Source organism: Mus caroli, chromosome 19 (genome assembly GCF_900094665.2).
Source record: "Mus caroli chromosome 19, CAROLI_EIJ_v1.1, whole genome shotgun sequence".
Classification (NCBI taxonomy): domain Eukaryota; kingdom Metazoa; phylum Chordata; class Mammalia; order Rodentia; family Muridae; genus Mus; species Mus caroli.
The window spans coordinates 10,055,377-10,074,629 of NC_034588.1; the positions used below are offsets into that span (position 1 = coordinate 10,055,377).

The 19,253-nt window shown below is 41.8% G+C and overlaps 1 protein-coding gene and 1 long non-coding RNA gene across 5 annotated transcripts in view; one reads left to right on the forward strand and one right to left on the reverse strand.

The window, feature by feature from the left end:
- The first annotated feature begins 5,418 nt into the window (after positions 1-5,418).
- LOC110285808 (glycine N-acyltransferase-like protein) overlaps positions 5,419-19,253 on the forward strand; it is a 29,227-nt gene continuing 15,392 nt past the window's right edge. The window contains exons 1-2 of one of the 4 annotated variants that reach the window (XM_029472543.1): positions 5,419-5,864; positions 18,342-18,437. In XM_029472543.1, coding sequence (XP_029328403.1) covers positions 18,360-18,437 — 78 coding nt within the window. In that variant the 5' untranslated portion in view covers positions 5,419-5,864; positions 18,342-18,359. Of the gene's footprint in view, positions 5,935-18,341; positions 18,438-19,253 lie in introns of all 4 variants that reach the window. The other 3 variants (XM_021152243.2, XM_021152244.2, XM_029472544.1) reach the window with 3 other exon arrangements.
- On the reverse strand, positions 5,838-6,927 carry LOC115029985. Its single transcript, XR_003835558.1, has 3 exons — positions 6,886-6,927; positions 6,630-6,787; positions 5,838-5,921 (listed from the first exon to the last, which is right to left on the reverse strand). It is a non-coding gene; the product is annotated as an uncharacterized LOC115029985 (long non-coding RNA).

The window sequence follows — 19,253 nt, forward strand, 5'->3', positions numbered from 1 at the left end:
GCCGGTTTCTGCTTCCCTAACTAATGCAGTCTCAGGTCCCGCGCAATTGGATTGGAGCAGAAGCTGTGCTCCCCTCACCAGAAGTCTTAAGATCCTGTGGCGGGTGTTGTGGGCAGTTGGCGAGTGTCAGCAGACCCTGCGCCCCAGCTGCTCAGGTGCTTTTCTGACCGGAAGAGCCATTGAGGATATTTTTAATGTTCTCACTTCATTTTAAAAGTAGCCAAACACATGAACAAACATTTCACAAAGAAGATGCAGAAATCAAGAAGTCACATAGGGACACACTAAATAAACATCACTATTATTAACACACGGCGTGTTCACACACGTTAAAAGCTCAAGAAATATCATGACACCCCTAACAGGAACGCTAAAATAAAGTATACTGATAATAGGATTCACAAAATGGCCCAGTGGCTAATAGAGCTTACCACACACCAAATAACCCGAGTTCAATGCCCAGGACCCACATAATGATAAAAAAGAACTGACTCTACAAAGTCGTCCTTCCCTCTCCACATACACACTATAGTTTGTGCTTCCTCATAATGATGCTGATGACGACGACAACGATGACGACGATAGTGATGGTGATGGATATGAGGAGACTAGATGTTGAGTACATTGCTTGGTCAAAGGGAGAAATGGCACAACCACACTAGAAGACTGGCTCCAAATCAATGGCTGGGGAGCTCCTAGGTCCTAGAGTAGAAGATGCCACTGCTAATTCCTAAACAGTCTTGTGTCAAAATTCCTTCTCAATATTTATGTTTATGTCCATAGGCCTAGGCAGAAGCTTTCTTTAAAATATGAGTATTATTCAACACAGAGACTCATACTTGGTCAAAGTGTTGAGAATAATACAGAGTTCTCAGCCCTAAATGGGACGTCTGTATTAACCCCTTATCAAGTTCTGGACAGTAACCAAGAGCCGTGGAATAGCCTGTAATGCTTTGAGGGGTTGTGTGGGGCAGCTTTAAAAGGTAACCCACACCTGGCCCCACACCTGGCACTAGGCTTTTTATTTGATAGTCATTAGTGTCTGGGGGTAGTTCTAATTAAACCCATTTTATGTATGTACATATACAACATCCAATGGGTACAGAGTATAAGGGTCTATTTCTTTGTTTCATATTGACTTTCAAAAGGCAGTACAATATTTCAGCCTGCTCTGATTTCTACATAGACAGCATAAAGTTTATACCATAAACGCATGCATCCCTTGGCACTGACTTTCAGTGGTCACAACTGTGGCATTTGACCAGCAGAGAGCATGAAAGCTCTAGGATGCTGGTGCAAGCTGTCAGGGGGCGTGGCTTCTGCATATCTGACACACCTACAGGATTCAGGCCTGGATGAGGTAATAGCAGGCCAGAAGAAGAAGGCGTGGGGCTGAGCGTGAGTGTGTTCGTCAGTGTGTGTGTGTCAGTGCGAGCAAAAGCCCTGGTGAGACTCAAGTGTAGGAGCTCCGGCCGCGGATACAGCCAGCGCTGCGCTGAAAACAGACAGAAAGTTAGTGGCTGCAAACCTCAGTCCCCGCGGTGGCCCCTGGGACCGGGATGGCAAGCGAGCTTTCGGACACCCGGGAACCCGCGAAGCCTCCGCGGGCGTGAGCTCACCTTGGCGTTCTTCCGGGGAGGGGAGACTCCTGGAAGCCTCTGAGCGGAGCGGCAGGGAGGGAGCTGTGCCACCGCCGTTGCCTTGCTCCCAGCGGAGAGAGGACGGAGGGCGTGACCGTGCAGCTCGAGCAAGGCTCAACTGGTGCGAGGCGGGTGCTGCGTCGCGCTTGGGCCGTGCGCCCTGGGTGGCTTTGCAAGGCGGGCGACGATGTGCAGGGTCAGGTCTTTGCATGAAGCCGCTGGACCCCTCGGAGTAGCGGCAGCGGCAGGGGCGGTGGAGCGCAGTCGGAGGCGGGCAGCTACGGGTCCGCGTCCCGGTGCCTAAGCGACTGCAGACTCCCCCATGAGCCACAGCTGAGGCTTCCCAGGAGGCGGTGGCGCCCGAGGCCGGGTGTGCAGGGACGGGGAAGGGGGGAGGGAGTATCTCAGGGCACTTTATGCTCCAGACCTCAACCTTGGACCCTAGTGGTGTAGGAATGGCTGACCTATCAAGGCGGCTGGTGTCCCTACAGCCCTGCTGTGAAGCACCACTTCAAGGTGGTGCTGCGCTGGTTCACGCGCAGGGCCAGCGTGGTGCTGGGCTAGGTGGAGAGACAGATTGCCCCCTACATCATCGACCTGCAGTCCATGAACCAGTTCCGCCAAGACACGGGTGAGCCATTTACATCCCTGGTCTGTCCACTGTGACTCACCCAGTGACTAGCTTTGCTTACTGATGTCCGTGATAGGTGTTGAGGGCAGGTATTTCCCTTCCTTAGATCCTCACAGGATTCCAAGACCACCTTCAAGTAAATGTCCTGGCAAATAGTTTAAATTGTCTTGATTATACAAACCCAGCTTCAGCCGAGCTGCAGGAGACCCCATTATGCCCCCACCGCCACCCCCAGCACCTACTGGCCCTTAGTGCAGGAATTTTAGGACTTTGCAGTTCCCAAGAAATGCGGGGTCTTCAGCAAGATACTGCTGGAGCCCCTTTACTGCTCACACCTCAGCTGACTTTGCTTTGCCTCAAGCACCTTTGGGACTGCCATACACCTCCCCTTCCCTTCAACCTGGCTGACACTGGCCCTCTTCTATGGACCCTGCCTTCCCACTGACAACTCCTGGATGTAAGATTTTGGAAGCGGTAGGGATCCTCAGTGTCTAGTTACAGTCTAGTGTGTGAAAAATGCTGGAAAATTACTGGGAAGAGAGATTGGAGCCAGGGATTCCAGAGCTGGAGCATCTGGATATGGTGGAGAGAAGAACCGGAGGACTGGGCTCCGGAATGCCTGTCAGAGAAGCTCCTCCCTTTGTCCACAGAGTACGGGACAGAGTGAACATTCTGCAACATTCTCCAACAGCCTGCAGAGCGGAGAATGTCTTTGCCAGCTATGCCTCAGACAGGGGCTTGGCATCTAGAATATATAAAGAACGGCAGTAATTAAACTTCAAAATAGCTAGTCAATAAATTAGCCAATAAATGGAAGATACCGTTCGCAAAAGTAGAACCACATATGGACACCAAAGATTAAAAAGGCATTCAGCATTCTTAGTTACCAGCTGAATGAAAATTGAAGGTAGATTTTGGATTCCATCTTCCCCTAGTGACAATTACTAAGATAAAGAAAAGAGACAGCAGTGCTGTTGAGGATGTGAGGAATTCTCAGTCCCTGTTGGAGGTAATGTATCCTAGTACAGCCATTTTATGAATTAGTATACATTTCTAAAAATTAAAAAAAAAAACAGAACTTCCCTATGATCCAGATATACTTCTGAGTGTGTGAGTGTGTGTGTATGTGTGTGTGTGAGTGTGTGTGTGTGTATGTGTGTGTATTCTACCACAGAGATACCTGCACATCCACATTTATTGGTTTTCTATTCAAAATAGCAAAGAAATGGAACCAGCCCAAATGGAGCCAACAGATGAACGGATAAGGAAAACGTGGCACTTATATAAATGGTATTTATTCAGCTGTAAAGAAAAACGAAATGACATAACTTACAGGAAAATGAATGAATATGGGAATTAGAAAAAAAAAACCCTCCAGATTTAGACAGACAGCATATCTCTCACATGTGGAGCCTTGCCTATAAAGTCTGTCTGTATGTATGTAAGTTGAGCTGAATTCCCTGACTGTAGGCTCTGGAATCAGAAAAGAGTGCACAAAGAGGGAAAGGAAGTGTTGCAGAAGTAGAGGAAGGGCACAGGGGAGATGAACGTGGAGATGGAGGATGTGTGTAAGGTACAGGGATGGGGGGTTGAGGGTATAGGGGGTGAGAAAGGTGAGGTGATTCAACAAAATAAATTTTGTCTGAAACTGGCACAATAAAACCTAATTCTGTGTGTTAATTATTAATGAAAAATAAACTATTTACAAAATAAAACTATGAAAACTGAGAAGTATATACAAAGATTACAAAGATGCCTCTTATGTTGTTCTTTTAAAATTAACAGTAAGATTTTGGGGTGTCCTAAATTTCCAAAACAGAAAAATGGTTAAATAAATCATGAATTTCTGTGTCATAATTCTGATCATTATGCAAACACTAAAGCTAACTCTAAAAATAATTTTCCTTTTCCTTCCTCCTCTTCTCTTCATCTCATCTCCACACTCCCTTTGGAACATAGTTGCAAAGTTTTCAGTTACCCCAATACCCAGACTTCTTGCTAGACACTATTACTCAGTGGATTCTCTTAAGGGGTGTTAACATCAAATTTGGAACCCAGAGAACTGACTTCAAGGTTTTTGTGCTTCAGTGAGATTTTTGTAGTATCCATAATGCTGTGTAAAAGAAAAACTGGAAAGCTATCCAAACTTTGCTCTGCTAAAAATCACAAGGTAAGTGAAGTATGGGAGTTGCCGTGTTCCCTTTGATTTCTGGATCCTACCTGACACTAGCAAAAATGAGCAGTTTCCAAATCACTGAACAGCAAAACATTGACTAAAGTTGTTTAGTTAAGAGTTAACACTTGAGAGATGGTTGCCAGTAGAGTGCCTGCCATGTACTTAGGAGGACTTAATTCTGATCTCCAGCACTCAGTTAAACATGGGGCACAGCTAAGCACTCAGTTATGCTAGCACTGAGAAGAGGGAGACAAGAGGGAGGAGCTCCTGGGAGTGTTGCCCAGGCAGTCTGACCAAATTGAAAAGCTCCAGGTTCAAAAGATAAGGTGGAGAGTCATCGAGGAAGACACCTAACTTCTGGCTTCTATATGTATACACAACAGAATGAGCACTCCCCACTATGCAGAGGAACATGGACACACACACACACACACACACACCTATTTACATTTAAGTAACAATGATTACCTTCAACAACTCTGAGAAAAAGAAAGTGCATTTATATGAGTCTAATGGATAGAGATTCACAGACAGGAAGGAATGTATACATTGATAATTGAGAAATAGGATATATTGTGTTTTGTTTTCTGTTGACACATATGCCAAAATATATGTATATGTGCATACATATACATACATTCACATATATCCATACAGATATGTAAATATATTGTTGTAAAGTTTGCATAACACTGTTTTAATTAAGTGTACAATATAGTGTGTTAAATATATTCACAGGATTTTGCAATTATACCCATTATCTACACCTCAACTATATCATCATTCCCTAATGTGACCTCTTTACCTACTGAGCTCTTGGTAACCCCTATTCTACCTTCCCTGTCTGAATTTGCTTCCTCTACACTGATCTCCTAAGTGGGATCATCTGATATTTCTCTTCTGTGTCTAGCTTATTTCATTTAATACAATGTAGTTAGGATTCACCCATATTATACCAAATATGAAACTTTTATTCCTTTATGGTTAAATAATACTCCATCACATGTGTATACCCACACAGCCACTAACTCCTGGTCAGCTGGTTTCACAGCTCAGTTTCTGAGTGACACAGTGAGATTTCTAGGAGCAAAAAGCTGTTCTGTTTTGAAAAAGAGCCACACATGTACACAGTTAACTTCCCAGTTACAGAGCAGATTCTGGAGCAAGGACCCCAGAGGGAGGGGCCTGAAATGACACACTTTTGAGTTTGCATAGCTTGGTACACATGCTCTAAGAACTTCTGCTAAACAGTGTCCTAGAAGTCAGATCCAAGCTCCTCATCATCACCGGCTATCACTGTTGCTTCTCCAGCTGCTGCTGCTGCTGCTCCTCCAGCTGCTGCTGCTTCTCCAGCTGGCTTCTGGAGAGACTGACAGAGGAGACAGCTTTGCAGGTGACGACCAGGAGAAGCTGGCAGGTGGGAACTCCTCATCTCCTTTTGGCTTTCTACTGAAGGGGATGAATCACAATATTCCTGTTGGATAAAGGTAGAAATTGTTAGAACTCATTGGTTATGGAAATTTTGTGAGGGAAGAAAGGAGGTTTTTCATTTAGTAAGATTTAGGAAACCGTCAAATACTGAGCAGTCTGCTGGGATTTGTGAGAAATTCTTGATTGAGTGGAGGAAAGATTTATTATGAATTGATAAATAAATATGACGAAACTGAAAACAGCTATTTGTAGCCCTGTGACAGCAAATGTATTTGAGACTGGAAAGAAGTGTGCTAATTCAAGTTATATTTATTTGAGACTATGTGTGTGTTTGTGTGTGTAAATACTTTATAGCGTATTAAGATAGTTATATTTCTTTGAGTTACTCATATCCAGAAAAATGAATCTCTCTACTTAAAAAATCACAAAGGTATTAACACTTTGAAAATGTGAATAAACCATAAAAGATATACATTTTAAAACCCTCATCTATAATACAATTCTATTATTAAGGATTCCTAATTAAAAATATTTACCATCATATCTATGAATGTAGATAGAGGGTGACATGTCTCTGTTATGCACAATTTTTCATAGAGAACTTTTGCCCATGAATTGCATTCTTTTGATAAATTTCTAACACAGAAATGGTTTCATAAATAGTCTCCAAATGCCATTTACAAAAGGACTTTGCCCATGGCCACCACTGGCAGGTCACCAATGTGTTCCTGTTCCCTTTCTCCTATATTACCTGAACAATACATTTCTGTTTCAGGGTGTGGGTGTACACACGCAGAAGCTGGTTCCAAATGTACTCAGGGATACTTGCTAGTATCCTTGCAGTACTCTGATATCAAACTTTAATTTGCTTCTTATTTACATACAGTTTCTGAGGTTCTGTCACCAGCACTGAAAAAGAATACAAATTTAAACAAAACAAAGCAAAACAAAACAAAACAAAACAAAACAAAACAAAACAAAACAAAACAAAAAGAATACAAATGAACCTTCCCAAACCCAATCTGCTTCAGTGCTTCTGGCTAGGACTTTTTCTGTGGTTAGAATGTGTTTTGTGAGAGAAGAATAAATAAACAGGAATAGAAAGGGAAGGCTGTTTTCTACATAGAGAGTGCAAGGGTCAGTGAAAGGCCTGCCACTGACCATTGTCGTTGGTGAACAAACATAGGTAAAGGGTCACAGAGAGGTCTCATTAGTCCACACATTTCCCAACATGTTAAAGCAACAGGATCAAAAAACATGGTGAGATTCTGGTCATTGGAGTCAATAGAAGCACACCCTTGCCAGCACTGTTAGTGCAGATATATATTCTCTTCCATCATCCAATGAACTGGTGTTCCAAATGGTCAAACTAAAGAAGGGAAGTCTGTGAACACACTGACCAGAGATCTGGAAGTCAGACAGAGCAAACAGGGGAGGGGCCATCTGGAGTTAGTGCCTAGACACTGATAAGTCAGTTCATGGACACCAAAAATAGGTCAAAGGCCATTTATAATGGCCAGGAACGTAGCAGGAATAGAGAGGGAAATGATTTAGGACAAATGTGGTTTTGTCTTGAAAGACTGAGCTGCACAAGCCTCACACCAAAGTCTAACAACTATTCAAGTCCAACAAGATGATTTTTCTTCATGCTTTTAACAAGATACCCAGTGGTTCCATGGAGCATAGTAACTAGTGTGTTTTCTAATGGCCTGTGTCTTAGTTAGGGTTTTACTGCTGTGAACAGACACCACGACCAAGGCAACTCTTATAAGGACAACATTTAATTGAGGCTGGCTTACAGGTTCAGAGGTTCATTCCATTATCATCAAGGCAGGAACATAGAGGTATCCTGACAGGCATGGTACAGCTGGAGCTGAGAGTTCTACATCTTCATTTGAAGGCTGCTAACAGAATACTGACTTCCAAGCAGCTAGGGTGAGGGTCTTACAGCCCACACCCACAATGACACACCTACTCCAACAGGACCATACTTTCTAATAGTGCCACTCCTGGGTCGAGCATATACAAACTATCATAACCATGCCACAACCTGCTCTGCTCAATGGTTGTTTTGCAACCTCTAAAGTCCGGACAGACCTTATACAAAGGTCGGTACCAAGCATCTCCTTCTTGTGAAATCCTGCTGCTCAAGCAGAACACTTGGTATGGTCACAGGCTTTGTTTGATCATTTCAGTCAGGGTTATAATTCCATCATAATAATTTCTATTTGGAACACAGGTCATAATGCAGAAATACCATTTTGTATTACATAGTTCATACTCAGTATGAACATCAGCCCCATAGGTCTCTTTTAAGATGAAGTAAGATTCAAGAAAATATTAGGATTGGGGACAAGGTAAGTGAATAGGTTACAAACATTACAAACAGTGATGACATTTTCAGTTAACAGAAAATATTCCATGTCAAAGTTTATTTCAAAGTAGAAAGGGGTTGGTGAAGTGGTTCAGTTGATGAAGGTGCTTGCAACCAAGCTTGATTACCTGAGCTGGAACTTACATGGTAGAAGAAGAGAATTGATTTTCACATGTTGTCCTCTGGCTTCTCCATGTGTACATGGTATGCGTTCCCCTTACCCCACCCCATCCCACCCCACCCCACACACAAGTAAATTGATTTAAATGATAAAATCTACAGCACTAGTAATTGGCAATTTATCACAGGAATTTAGCCTTTATGCAACTGTATGCTGCTTTTTTTAAAAAAAGATTTATTTAATATATATGAGTCCACACTGTAGCTGTACAGATGGTTGTGAGTCTTCGGGTAGTTGTTGGGAACTGAATTTAGGACCTCTGCTCGCTCTGGTCGTCCCTGCTCACTCTAATAAATAAGTACACTGTAGCTGTCTTCAAAAACACCAGAAGAGGGCGTCAGATCTTATTACAGGTGGTTGTGAGTCAGATCTTATTACAGGTGGTTGTGAGCACCATGTGGTTGCTGGGATTTGAACTCAGGATCTTTGGAAGAGCAGTCGTTGCTCTTACCCACTGAGCCATCTTGCCAGCCCCCAACTGTGTACTGCTTAAGCGGTTCCTACATGGCTGCTTCAGTCCTGTCTGATGTTTGAGATGGAAACACCAAGGGAAAACACTTGAGGAGAGGGAAATGAACATGAAGTAGGAGAGAATGCAAACCAGAACTCAAAAGGGATAGACAAATCTTATCTGTCCTTCAGACTCTGGCTTCTTTCTCTTAATGGAGCCGAACACACACATGGCAAAAATAATAGGGAAGTCCCAATGATACAGATCTGGGAGAAGAGTGAAGTATTTGCCAGCAATCTAGATCTACTCCTTTCTGGAATGAAATGAGCTAAAACAACCAACCAACCACAAAACATACAAAACCAAACAAAGAAACTGCTCTTCCCAGAGGCCCCTTGGTCTTGCAAACTTTATATGCCCCAGTACAGGGGAATGCCAGGGCCAAGAAGTGGGAGTGGGTGGGTAGGGGAGCAGGGCAGGGGGAGGATATAGGGGACTTTTGGGATAGCATTTGAAATATAAATGAAGAAAATGTCTAATAAAAAATTAAAAAAAGAGAAACTGCTCTTCCCAATTTTATCTCTAAATATCTCTTCTCAGCGCTAGAGAGAAGGCTTAGTTAGTTGTTGAAGAATGTCAGATCCCCAGCACCCATACAAGAAGCCAGGCACAACATGCACCTATAATCCTAGTGCAGGAAAGGATGATACAGGTGGATCACTGGGGGCTTATAACTGAATTAGTGGACTTCCTCAGAGATCTTGTTTCAAAAAATAAGCTCCCACAGCTGCAGAAATTGATCAGTGAATAAAGTACTCATAAAGCAACCATGAAGACTAGAGTTCAGATCCATAGAATTCACAGAGCAGTTGAAATCCTAGCATGCCAATGGAAAAATGAGAGGTGGAGACACAACCCTGGAAGATCACAAGGCTAGCCTGGCAGATGCAACAGGAAGAAGCAAGAAACCCTGCTTCAAACAAGATTGTTCTCTGGTCTCCACAGACACTTTTATTCACACACAACCACAAACACATATGTGAACATGAGTATATGCATCAACACTATACCCACATGTGTGCTCATGCATACAAACACACAGACACACAGACACAAATAAGATTGAGAAAAAGTGGGGGCCAGGCGTGGTGGCACACGTCTTTAATCCCAGCACTCGGGAGGCAGAAGCAGGCGGATTTCTGAGTTCGAGGCCAGCCTGGTCTACAAAGTGAGTTCCAGGGCTATACAGGGTATACAGAGAAACCCTGTTTTGAAAAAAAAAAAAAAAAAAAAAAAAAAAAAAAAATTGAGAAAAAGTTCAGAAGACACTCAACATCAATCTCTGGTCTCTGTAGGCACTGGCACAGACATACACACAATCTCTTCTGTGGTTGGGTGTTAAGTATCTGCATTTGACTCTTTCAGCCACATATTGGGCCTCTTGGAGGTCAGTCATGATAGGTCCCTGTTAGCACAACATAGCATCAGTCATTAGGGCCTCCTCCTGAACTGGATCCCACTGTGGGCCTGTCACTGGACTTTTCCTTAGGCTCTTCTTCTTTTTTGACCCTGCAGTTCTTTCAGTCAGGAACAATTCTGGGTCAGAGTTTTGACTGTGGGATGGCAACTCCATCCCTCCACTTGATACCCTGTCTTTCTACTGGAGGTAGATTCTAAAAGGTAATTCTCCCCATTGTATGGCATTTCATCTAAGGTCCCCCATTTGAGTCCTGAGAGACTCTCACCTTCCAGGTCTCTGGTATATTCTAGAGGATCCCCCTACCTCCTACCTCCTGAAGTTGCTATTTCTATTCTTTTTGCTGGCCCTCAGGGTTTCAGGCCTGCCCCCCCATACCTGAATATGTTCCCATTTCCCCTCCCTGTCACCTTTCCCACCTAAGTCTTTCTCTTCCCCCCTCCTGTGATTGCTTTCTTCTCCCTCTCAAGTGGGGTTGAGTCACCCTCACTTGGACCCTTCAACTTGTTAACCTTCTTGAGTTCTTTGGATTATATCCTAGGTATTCTATATTCCTTTGGCTCATAACCACTTATTAGTGAGTACATACCATGCATGTACTTTTGGATCTGAGTTATCTCACTCAGGATAATATTTTCTAATTCCATCCATTTCCCTGCAAAACTCATAATGTCCTTGTTCTTAATAGAGGAATAATATCCCATTGTGCAAATGAAGCAATATTCTGTATTCATTCTTCTGTTGTGGGATATCTGGGTTGTTTCCAGCTTCTGGTTATCACAAATAAGGCCTCTCTGAACATAGTGGAGCATGTGCCTCTGTGGCATGGTGGTACCTCTTTTGGGTATTTGACCAAGAGTAGTATATCTGAGTCTTCAGGTAGATCTATTTCCATTTCCTGAGGAACCTCCAGATTGATCTCCAGAGTGGTTGTACAGGTTGTAATTCCACCAGTAATGGAGGAGTGTTCTTGTTTCTCCACATTCTAGACAACATGTGCTGTCACCAGAGTTTTTTTTATCTTAGCCCTTCTGATTGGTGTAAGGTGGAATATCAGGGTCGTTTTTATTTGCAATTCCCTGATCTCTAAGGACTTTGAACATTTCTTTAAATGCTTCTCTGTCATTCCAGATTCCTCTGTTGTGAATTCTCTGTTTAGTTCTATACCCTATTTTTTGATTGGGTTATTTGTTTTGTTGGAGATTACTTTCTTGAGTTCTTTATATATTTTGGATATTAGCCTTCTATTGGATGTGGAGTTAGTGAAGATTGTTTTCACAATCTGTGGGTTGCAAGTTTGTCCTATTGACTATATCTTTTGCCTTATAGAAGCTTTTAAGTTTCATGAGGTCCCATTTGTCAATCCTTGATCTTAGAGCCTGAGCCATTAGAGTTTTGTTTAGGAAATCCCCTATGTACCCCTCCCCAAAATGCCAATGTCCCAGAGACCTGGGCACTGAGAGATGCTCAGGACCCAGAGGGAGGGACCTGCCTCCAATAGAAAGACAGGGCTTCTAATAGAGGGATGGGGTTTCCATCCCAGAGTCAAAAACTCTGACCTGGAATTTTCCCTGTCTCAAAGATATGCAGGGACAAAAATGGAGAAGAGACTGAGGGAAAGAAGGTCCAGTGACCAACCCAAATTGGGATCCTGCTCAAGGGGAAGCTCCAAGACACTATTAAAGATGCTATAGTATGCTTACAGACAGGAGCCTAGCATGGTTGCCCTCCGAGAGATCCAACAAGCAGCTGAAAGAGTCAGATGCAGATACACCCAACCAATGGACTGAAGTCAGGGACCCCTGTGGTTGAATTAGGGAAAGTCTGGAAGAAGCTAAGGAGGAGAGTGACCCCAGAGGATGACCAGCAGTCTCAACTAACCTGGATCCCTGAGATCTCTCAGACACTGAGCCACCAACCAGGCAGCATACAAGGCCCTGACACATACAGCAGAGGACTACCTGGTCTGGCCTCAGTGAGAGAAGACTTACTTAACACTTGAGAGATAGGGGTAAAGGTAGCGACATCCTCTTGGAGATGGGGGTGGGGAGAGGAATAGGATGAGGAACTGTAGTAGGGCAGTCCAGGAGGGAGATAAATGATTGCATTGTTAAAAAATATTAAATAATAATAATAATAATAAACTCATGCCAAAACAGTTGGTACTCATCATTAGGTTCTCATGCTAGTCACATTTTAATGAGGCTGTAGCAATTTTTTTTTACAGAGGAGAATTTTTATATACATGATTATTGCACAACAGGAGGAAGGGACAATTGTAATAGAGGCATCACAGACCCTAGGATCTACAAATGTATGGGAGGTGAGGAAGAGGTCTGTTCTCCTATGAAGTTAGTCTCTTGTTTTCTTCAAAGAAAGGCTATGGAGAGTCCTCATGGCAAAAAGAAGGCTTCTGTCTGAGAGTGTTGGGTCAGACTGAGAGTGGACCAAAGGTCAGTCATGTGATGAAGGCAAAATTAACTGAAGTTGGTTAACACAGACTTTGTTCTTACAGATTCATGGGGATAAAGTTCAGCTGTTTATGAAAAGAAATTAACAGAGCCATAGAGAACTTTCTGTAGGGTCATGGAAAGCACAGTCACATCTGTTATGGATCAGAAAACATTTCCCCCTGAGCTCTGCCTATTTTTTTGGAAGCTGTTCGGGGAAAGGGGTGTTGTATGTTCAGCAGGGGAAGTAGAGAATTTGACCTGTTTGGTTAATATTTACTTTCTGGTTGGTTAATGAATTCAGCTCATCATTTTTGAAGCAAAGAATGAGGTTTTTGGAGGGTCTGTATTTATCTCTGTCCTAGATGAACATGGAGAACACATGGAGACCCACCTGACTCAGGAAAGGATGCTCCTTGTATTGTGTTGTTTACCAAATACAAATTGGGCTATAAGGATTTCTCTTTCTTGCTTGCTTGCTTGCTTGCTTGCTTGCTTGCTTGCTTGCTTGCTTTAGTTTTGACAGGAATAGATAAGAAGTTACTTTAAACATACAGATGATGTGACTTAAAGAGAATAGAAACATGGGCAATTATGAATTTGCTCATTAAGACAAAGTTGTACAAAGTACTAGCAAAGATGGCACCATGCACACCCTATCTCCCCATCTCTTAGATTTGTCTCCTTTAAATTTCAAAATAACTTGCAGGTGTGTGTTGGGGGGAGGGGAGACTGTGTATGATCATTTCATGATTAATCTGTGTAACTTTTGTTTGATTCCTCTCCTCGAGGTTTGAGACCATGGGGACTAAAGACTTGACCATTTTTATTTATTTTTTTATATTCTATTAACCTTTTTTTAATTTCTTTTACTTATTCCCTTTACAATCTGCTCACAATTCCTCTCCTGGTCACCCAATCCCACAATCTTTCCCTCATCCCCCTCTCCTCTTCTCCTCTGAGGAGAGGGGTGCTCCAAGGTATCTCTCCACCCTGACACATCAAATCTGCGAGTCTATGGGCACCCTCTTCTACTGAGGGCAGACAAGCAGCCCCCCCCCCAAAGAAAATATCCTACAGACAGGCAACAGATTAAAAAGAAGATGTATTTATTTAACATATGTAAATATACTGCATCTGTCTTCAGACACACCAGAAGAAGGCACCAGATCCCATTACAGATGGTTGTAAGACATCATGCGGTTTTGAACTTAAGGCCTCTGGAAGAGCAGACAGTGCTCTTAACCTGAGCCATCTCTCCAACTCATGCAACAGATTTTGAGATAGCCACCACTCCAATTGTTCAGGACCCACATAAAGACCAAGCTGCACATCCTCCCATATGTGCCTGTGTATGTTCTTTAGTTTGGGTTTCAGTCTCTGAGAGCCCGGAGAGTCTAGAGTAGTTGACTTCATTGGTCTTCCAGGAGGAGCAGCAGAGGACCCTTATGAGGATTTCTTTTTTTCATTTTTTTTTTTTAGTAAAATCATAGGTTTTATGATTTAAAAACATACTTAACAATCTCCCAAGGAATAACACCTTATTGAAAATGAGCAAGGATTTAAATGGAATCAAACACAGGACTTCCATTTGCAGTAATAGGATGCGATGAAATCAGAAGAATATCTATTATGCTGAGAACTACAGGCTATCATCCAATTCCCACATCTCTAAGCTAAGCACTAATTACATCAAACAAAAGAAAGCCAATTTTTTTTTGGTTTTCTTTTATTGAAGTTTTTCTTTTGAAGTTTTTTATTAGATATTTTCTTTATTTACATTTCAAATGTTATCCCCTTCCCTAGATTCCCCTCCAAAAATCCCCTCCCCTTTCCTCCCCTCCCCCTACTCCCCAATCCACCCACTCCCATTCCTGGTTCTAGCATTCCCCTATACTGGGGCATAGAGCCTTCACAGGACCAAGGGACTCTCCTCCCATTGATGACCGACTAGGCCATCCTCTGCTACATATATAGCTAGAGCCACAAGTTCCACCATGTGTTTTCTTTGGTTGGTGGTATAGTTCCAAGGAGCTCTGGGGGTACTGGTTAGTTCATATTGATGTTCCTCCTGTGGGGCTTCAGTCCACTTCAGTTCCTTGGGAATTTCTCTGGCTCCTTCATTGGGAACCTTGTGCTCCGTCCAATGGATGACTGTGAGCATCCATTTCTGTATTTTCCAGGCACTGATAGATCCTCGCAGGAGACAGCTATATCAGGCTCCTGTCAGCAGGCTTTTGTTGGCATCTGCCTAGTGATTGGGTTTGGTGGTTGCTTATGGGGTGGATCCCCAAGTGGGGTAGTCTCTGGATGGTCATTCCTTCAGTCTCTGCTCTGAATTTTGTTTCTGTAACTTCTTCCATGGTATCTTGTTCCCCCTTCTAAGAAGGAACAAAGTATCCACACTTTGGTTTTCCTTCTTCTTGACTTATAAGGATTTCTAAAACCACTTTTTCTGCTGAGTCACAGTGTCTGGGTACAATTCAGCATAGCCAAACCCTTGAAAAGTTGATCTGTTGAAATATATGTTGGCTTTAACTGTTTGATCTACCTTAGTAAAGAGTCCTGTGTGCTTTACTATGAAGAGCTGAGGCTTTAGGCTACTTTATTAATGGTTCCTGACTATGAATGCACAGATATGTGTTAATTATTTTGGAGAAATGCCAATTAGACGCTTGCATTATAAAATATTGTGTAAAGGTGTACATTCACTTTGGACAAAAGATAAGCACTTACTTACAAAGTCAAATACGTGCAATGTAGCTCTAGAAATAAAAGATGATCTCATGAATGTATACATTCACTAGCATGGTAATTTTACTAGTGGCTGCCTGTAAACCATAACAGACCAAGTATTCATTTAACGATTAAAGAATAAAGAAGCTCTGATTCATGCATACTTGAATACTATCCACTGATTAATGTACTGCTGAAATATAAAATACAAATTGCATTTGATAACTTAAAAAGTGTCAAAATATGCTCTAATATACAGTATATTGAAAAACACAACACAATTATAATGTAGATTTAGTATATAAATATACATTATATAATTCCATTCGATTGACATATTGATGAAGGAGAATTTTGTAATCAGAAAACTACTGATGATTTCTTCAGCCAGAGAGTCAGATAAAGAGGTTGATGGAAAAAAAAAATGAACATTTTGATAGTGCTGAAATGGTCTGCTTTATTATTATATATCAGTGTTAAAGAATATCTACTATTTATCTATCTACCTGTGATAGTTTGTATATCCTTGGACCAGAGAGTGGCACCACCTGGAGGTATGGCCTTGTTGGAATAGGTGTGACCATGTTGGAATGGGTGTGTCACTGTGGGTGTGGGCATAAGATCCTCACCCTAGTTGCCTGGAAGTCAGTCTTCCACTAGCAGCCTTTGGATGAAGATGTAGAACTCTCAGCTCCTCCTGTGTCATGCCTGCCTGGATACTGCCATGCTCCCACCTTGATGATAATGGACTGTACCTCTGAACCTGTAAGCCAGCCCCAATTAAATGTTGTCCTTTATAAGACTTGCCTTGGCCATGGTGTCTGTTCACAGCAATAAAACCGTAACTAAGACACTACCTCTCTCTCTCTCTCTCTCTCTCTCTCTCTCTCTCTCTCTCTCTCTCCTATTATCTTTCACTATCTACCATCTATCTGTCTCTATCTATCTATCTATCTATCTATCTATCTATCTATCTATCTATCATCTATCATCTGTGAATTGTCTATTTACCATCCATCCATCCATCCATCCATCCATCCATCCATCCATCCATCCATCCACTCATTGATCTCTTTATCTATATGTAAATTTCTAAAACCATCCAACTCTGTTAGTGGTTCACTATAGCATCATTATAACCCATATGGAAGGGCTCAGAAAAGACACTTTTTGATTTCATTTCATTTTTGTTGTTAATATCAAGAAAAGATGAGATTCATTTAGGTAATAAGTTAGGTTGAAGATTGTGAGCAAGCATAGAGCTGAGTACTTTGCTGTAGACCTAAAGACTCCTATCTTATATAAAATTTACCATGCACTAGTGACACAGATAACTCCTCCCATCTTAATCCTTTTATGTTTGCTTCAAAAGCACAACTATTTGTGTAGAAGAAGAGCCACTCAATGGAATAATCAGTGTATGTATCTGGTATTGCTTAGCATGCATAACAACCTAGATTTAATCCTCAAGACTAACACACATACACACAAGTAAAAGTTGCTCATATATGCTTTGAGCATAGATATGTTAACTTCCTGTACCTTTTATTGCTAGAATGGTAGATGGTACAAAAGTGAAAGCAGAAACTTCAGAAATACTTTTGAAGTTTGAAAAATGATGTTCATGATCATGTCAGACAGAAGCACTTGTCATTTCTTTCATGTATCGAGAAGCTTAGCAGAGAAGGAACCCATGAAACAGTAGGAATATAGCTCATTATGAACTAGAACTGCCCTTTGTATCTGCATGACTTCCAGTTATCCTCATTCTTCTATTTGCCTTTTAAAGTTTTTGAAACTTGCTTATATGAGTACTATGTTTGCATAATTTCCTCTCCCCCCTCTTTCTTTCAGATGCCTCTGGGCCCTATGCCAATTCTTTCTCAAGTTCATGCTCTCTTACTTTTTATTATTATTAAGTATATGCACAGACTTGACCGTATATATGGAAATTTATAAACATAATCTTCTGCATTTGTTTAGTGTTGTTCACAATGTTTAGTGATGACCTCGTGGGATTGGGTAACCTATGGCGGTCTCATTATCTGAGAAGACTGATTCCTCTGTTCTCATCAGCTATTGATCATCTGTAGAGCTTCATCTAAGGAGACTTTTTGTGAGAATTCTTCCAGTCACACTGGCATGTCAGTTGACATTGTCTTCTTTTTTTAGGCCTTGTTTTGGCAACTATATTGCTGAGGTTTCCTAGGTATAACTTTTTTCATATATTGTCTTTCTTAGTCACTGTTCTGTTGCTGTGAAGGGACACTATGACCATGGCAACTCCTAAAAAGGAAAGCATTTAACTGGGGCTTGCTTACAGTTTCAGATATTTAGACTACTGTCATGGCAGGGAGCATGAGAGCATGATATTCATGATAACTTCAGACAAAGGTACCTGTCCTTTCTTCCAAAAAGTGAGAAGTTTAGTAGAGGAGGCACCCATAAAACAGGAGGAATCTGCCTCAAATTATGAAATAGTGCCTTTCAGACACAATACCAGACATGGTTCTAGAGAAGTAGCTGAGAGTTCTACAACCAGATCCACAGGCAGCAGGGACAGTACGAGTAAACCACTAGGCTTGGCTTGGGCTTCTGAAACCTGGCCCACTTCCAGTTGCGTACTTACTCCAATAAGGCTATATCTCTTAATCCTTCTAAATAATGCTACTCTCTATTGGCTAAGTATTCAAAATTATGACCATAAGGTGGTCATTCTAATTCCTATCACCACATACATAGAAGCCACTCTCTCACAGCAGGTGTCTTTAATATCTCTTAATTCTTCTTTTAGGATAAGGTAGCTATCAAGATGCTCCATTTGCGAAGTTCACAGATGCTGCAGATGTTGGAGAGCTCCTTAAGGAAATACCTTCCTGAGTCCTTAAAGGTGAATATGGAATGTTCTCTGGGAAATGGACTATTAAGTGTCTAAGAAAAGGTGGGAAAGGGAAGGAAGATTTACTGAGCTGTGTTCTGGTTCAGGTATTGACTTTGTGACCTAAAATTTAGTTGATATCACTGCAAGGCATGGGAGGCATGCTATACACATTTAAGAGATAATAAATTTCTGTTGTGACAGAGCAAGACCACATCACAGTGAACGGCAATGTGGTGATTTGGCCTAGATGATCTTTGCTGACACACAGGGATTGTTTTATATAACACTTGATGTGTCTCAGAGTTGCAAGTTGACAAAATCAAGTGCATTAATATTTTTCTAACTGATCACATGCCTGACAAGAGGTTAACCACATGAGTCTTTCTCAGAACTAATAAATCAGTTCCTGCTTTGCCAATTCTCAAAGAATTACATATAATTTGGGATGAGCAAGAAATTATGTTTTAGGAATATATCAAGAACTTTGTATAAAATAGCTTTCCCCACAACCATTTAAGTATACTACAAATGGACTAGAATATTACTAGGGATAAGGAATATCTTTGTATTACAGTGCAGATGTTAATTTATTCAGAGGACATTAAACCTGCTAGAAATTACACTCGTAGAAATGAAGACTCCACCATTGCATACACTAGCAAGATTTTGCTGAAAGGACCCTGATATAGCTGTCTCTTGTGAGACTATACCAGGGCCTAGCAAACACAGAAGTGGATGCTCACAGTCACCTATTGGATGGATCACAGGGCCCCCAATGGAGGAGCTAGAGAAAGTACCCAAAGGAGCTTGGGGGATCTGCAACCC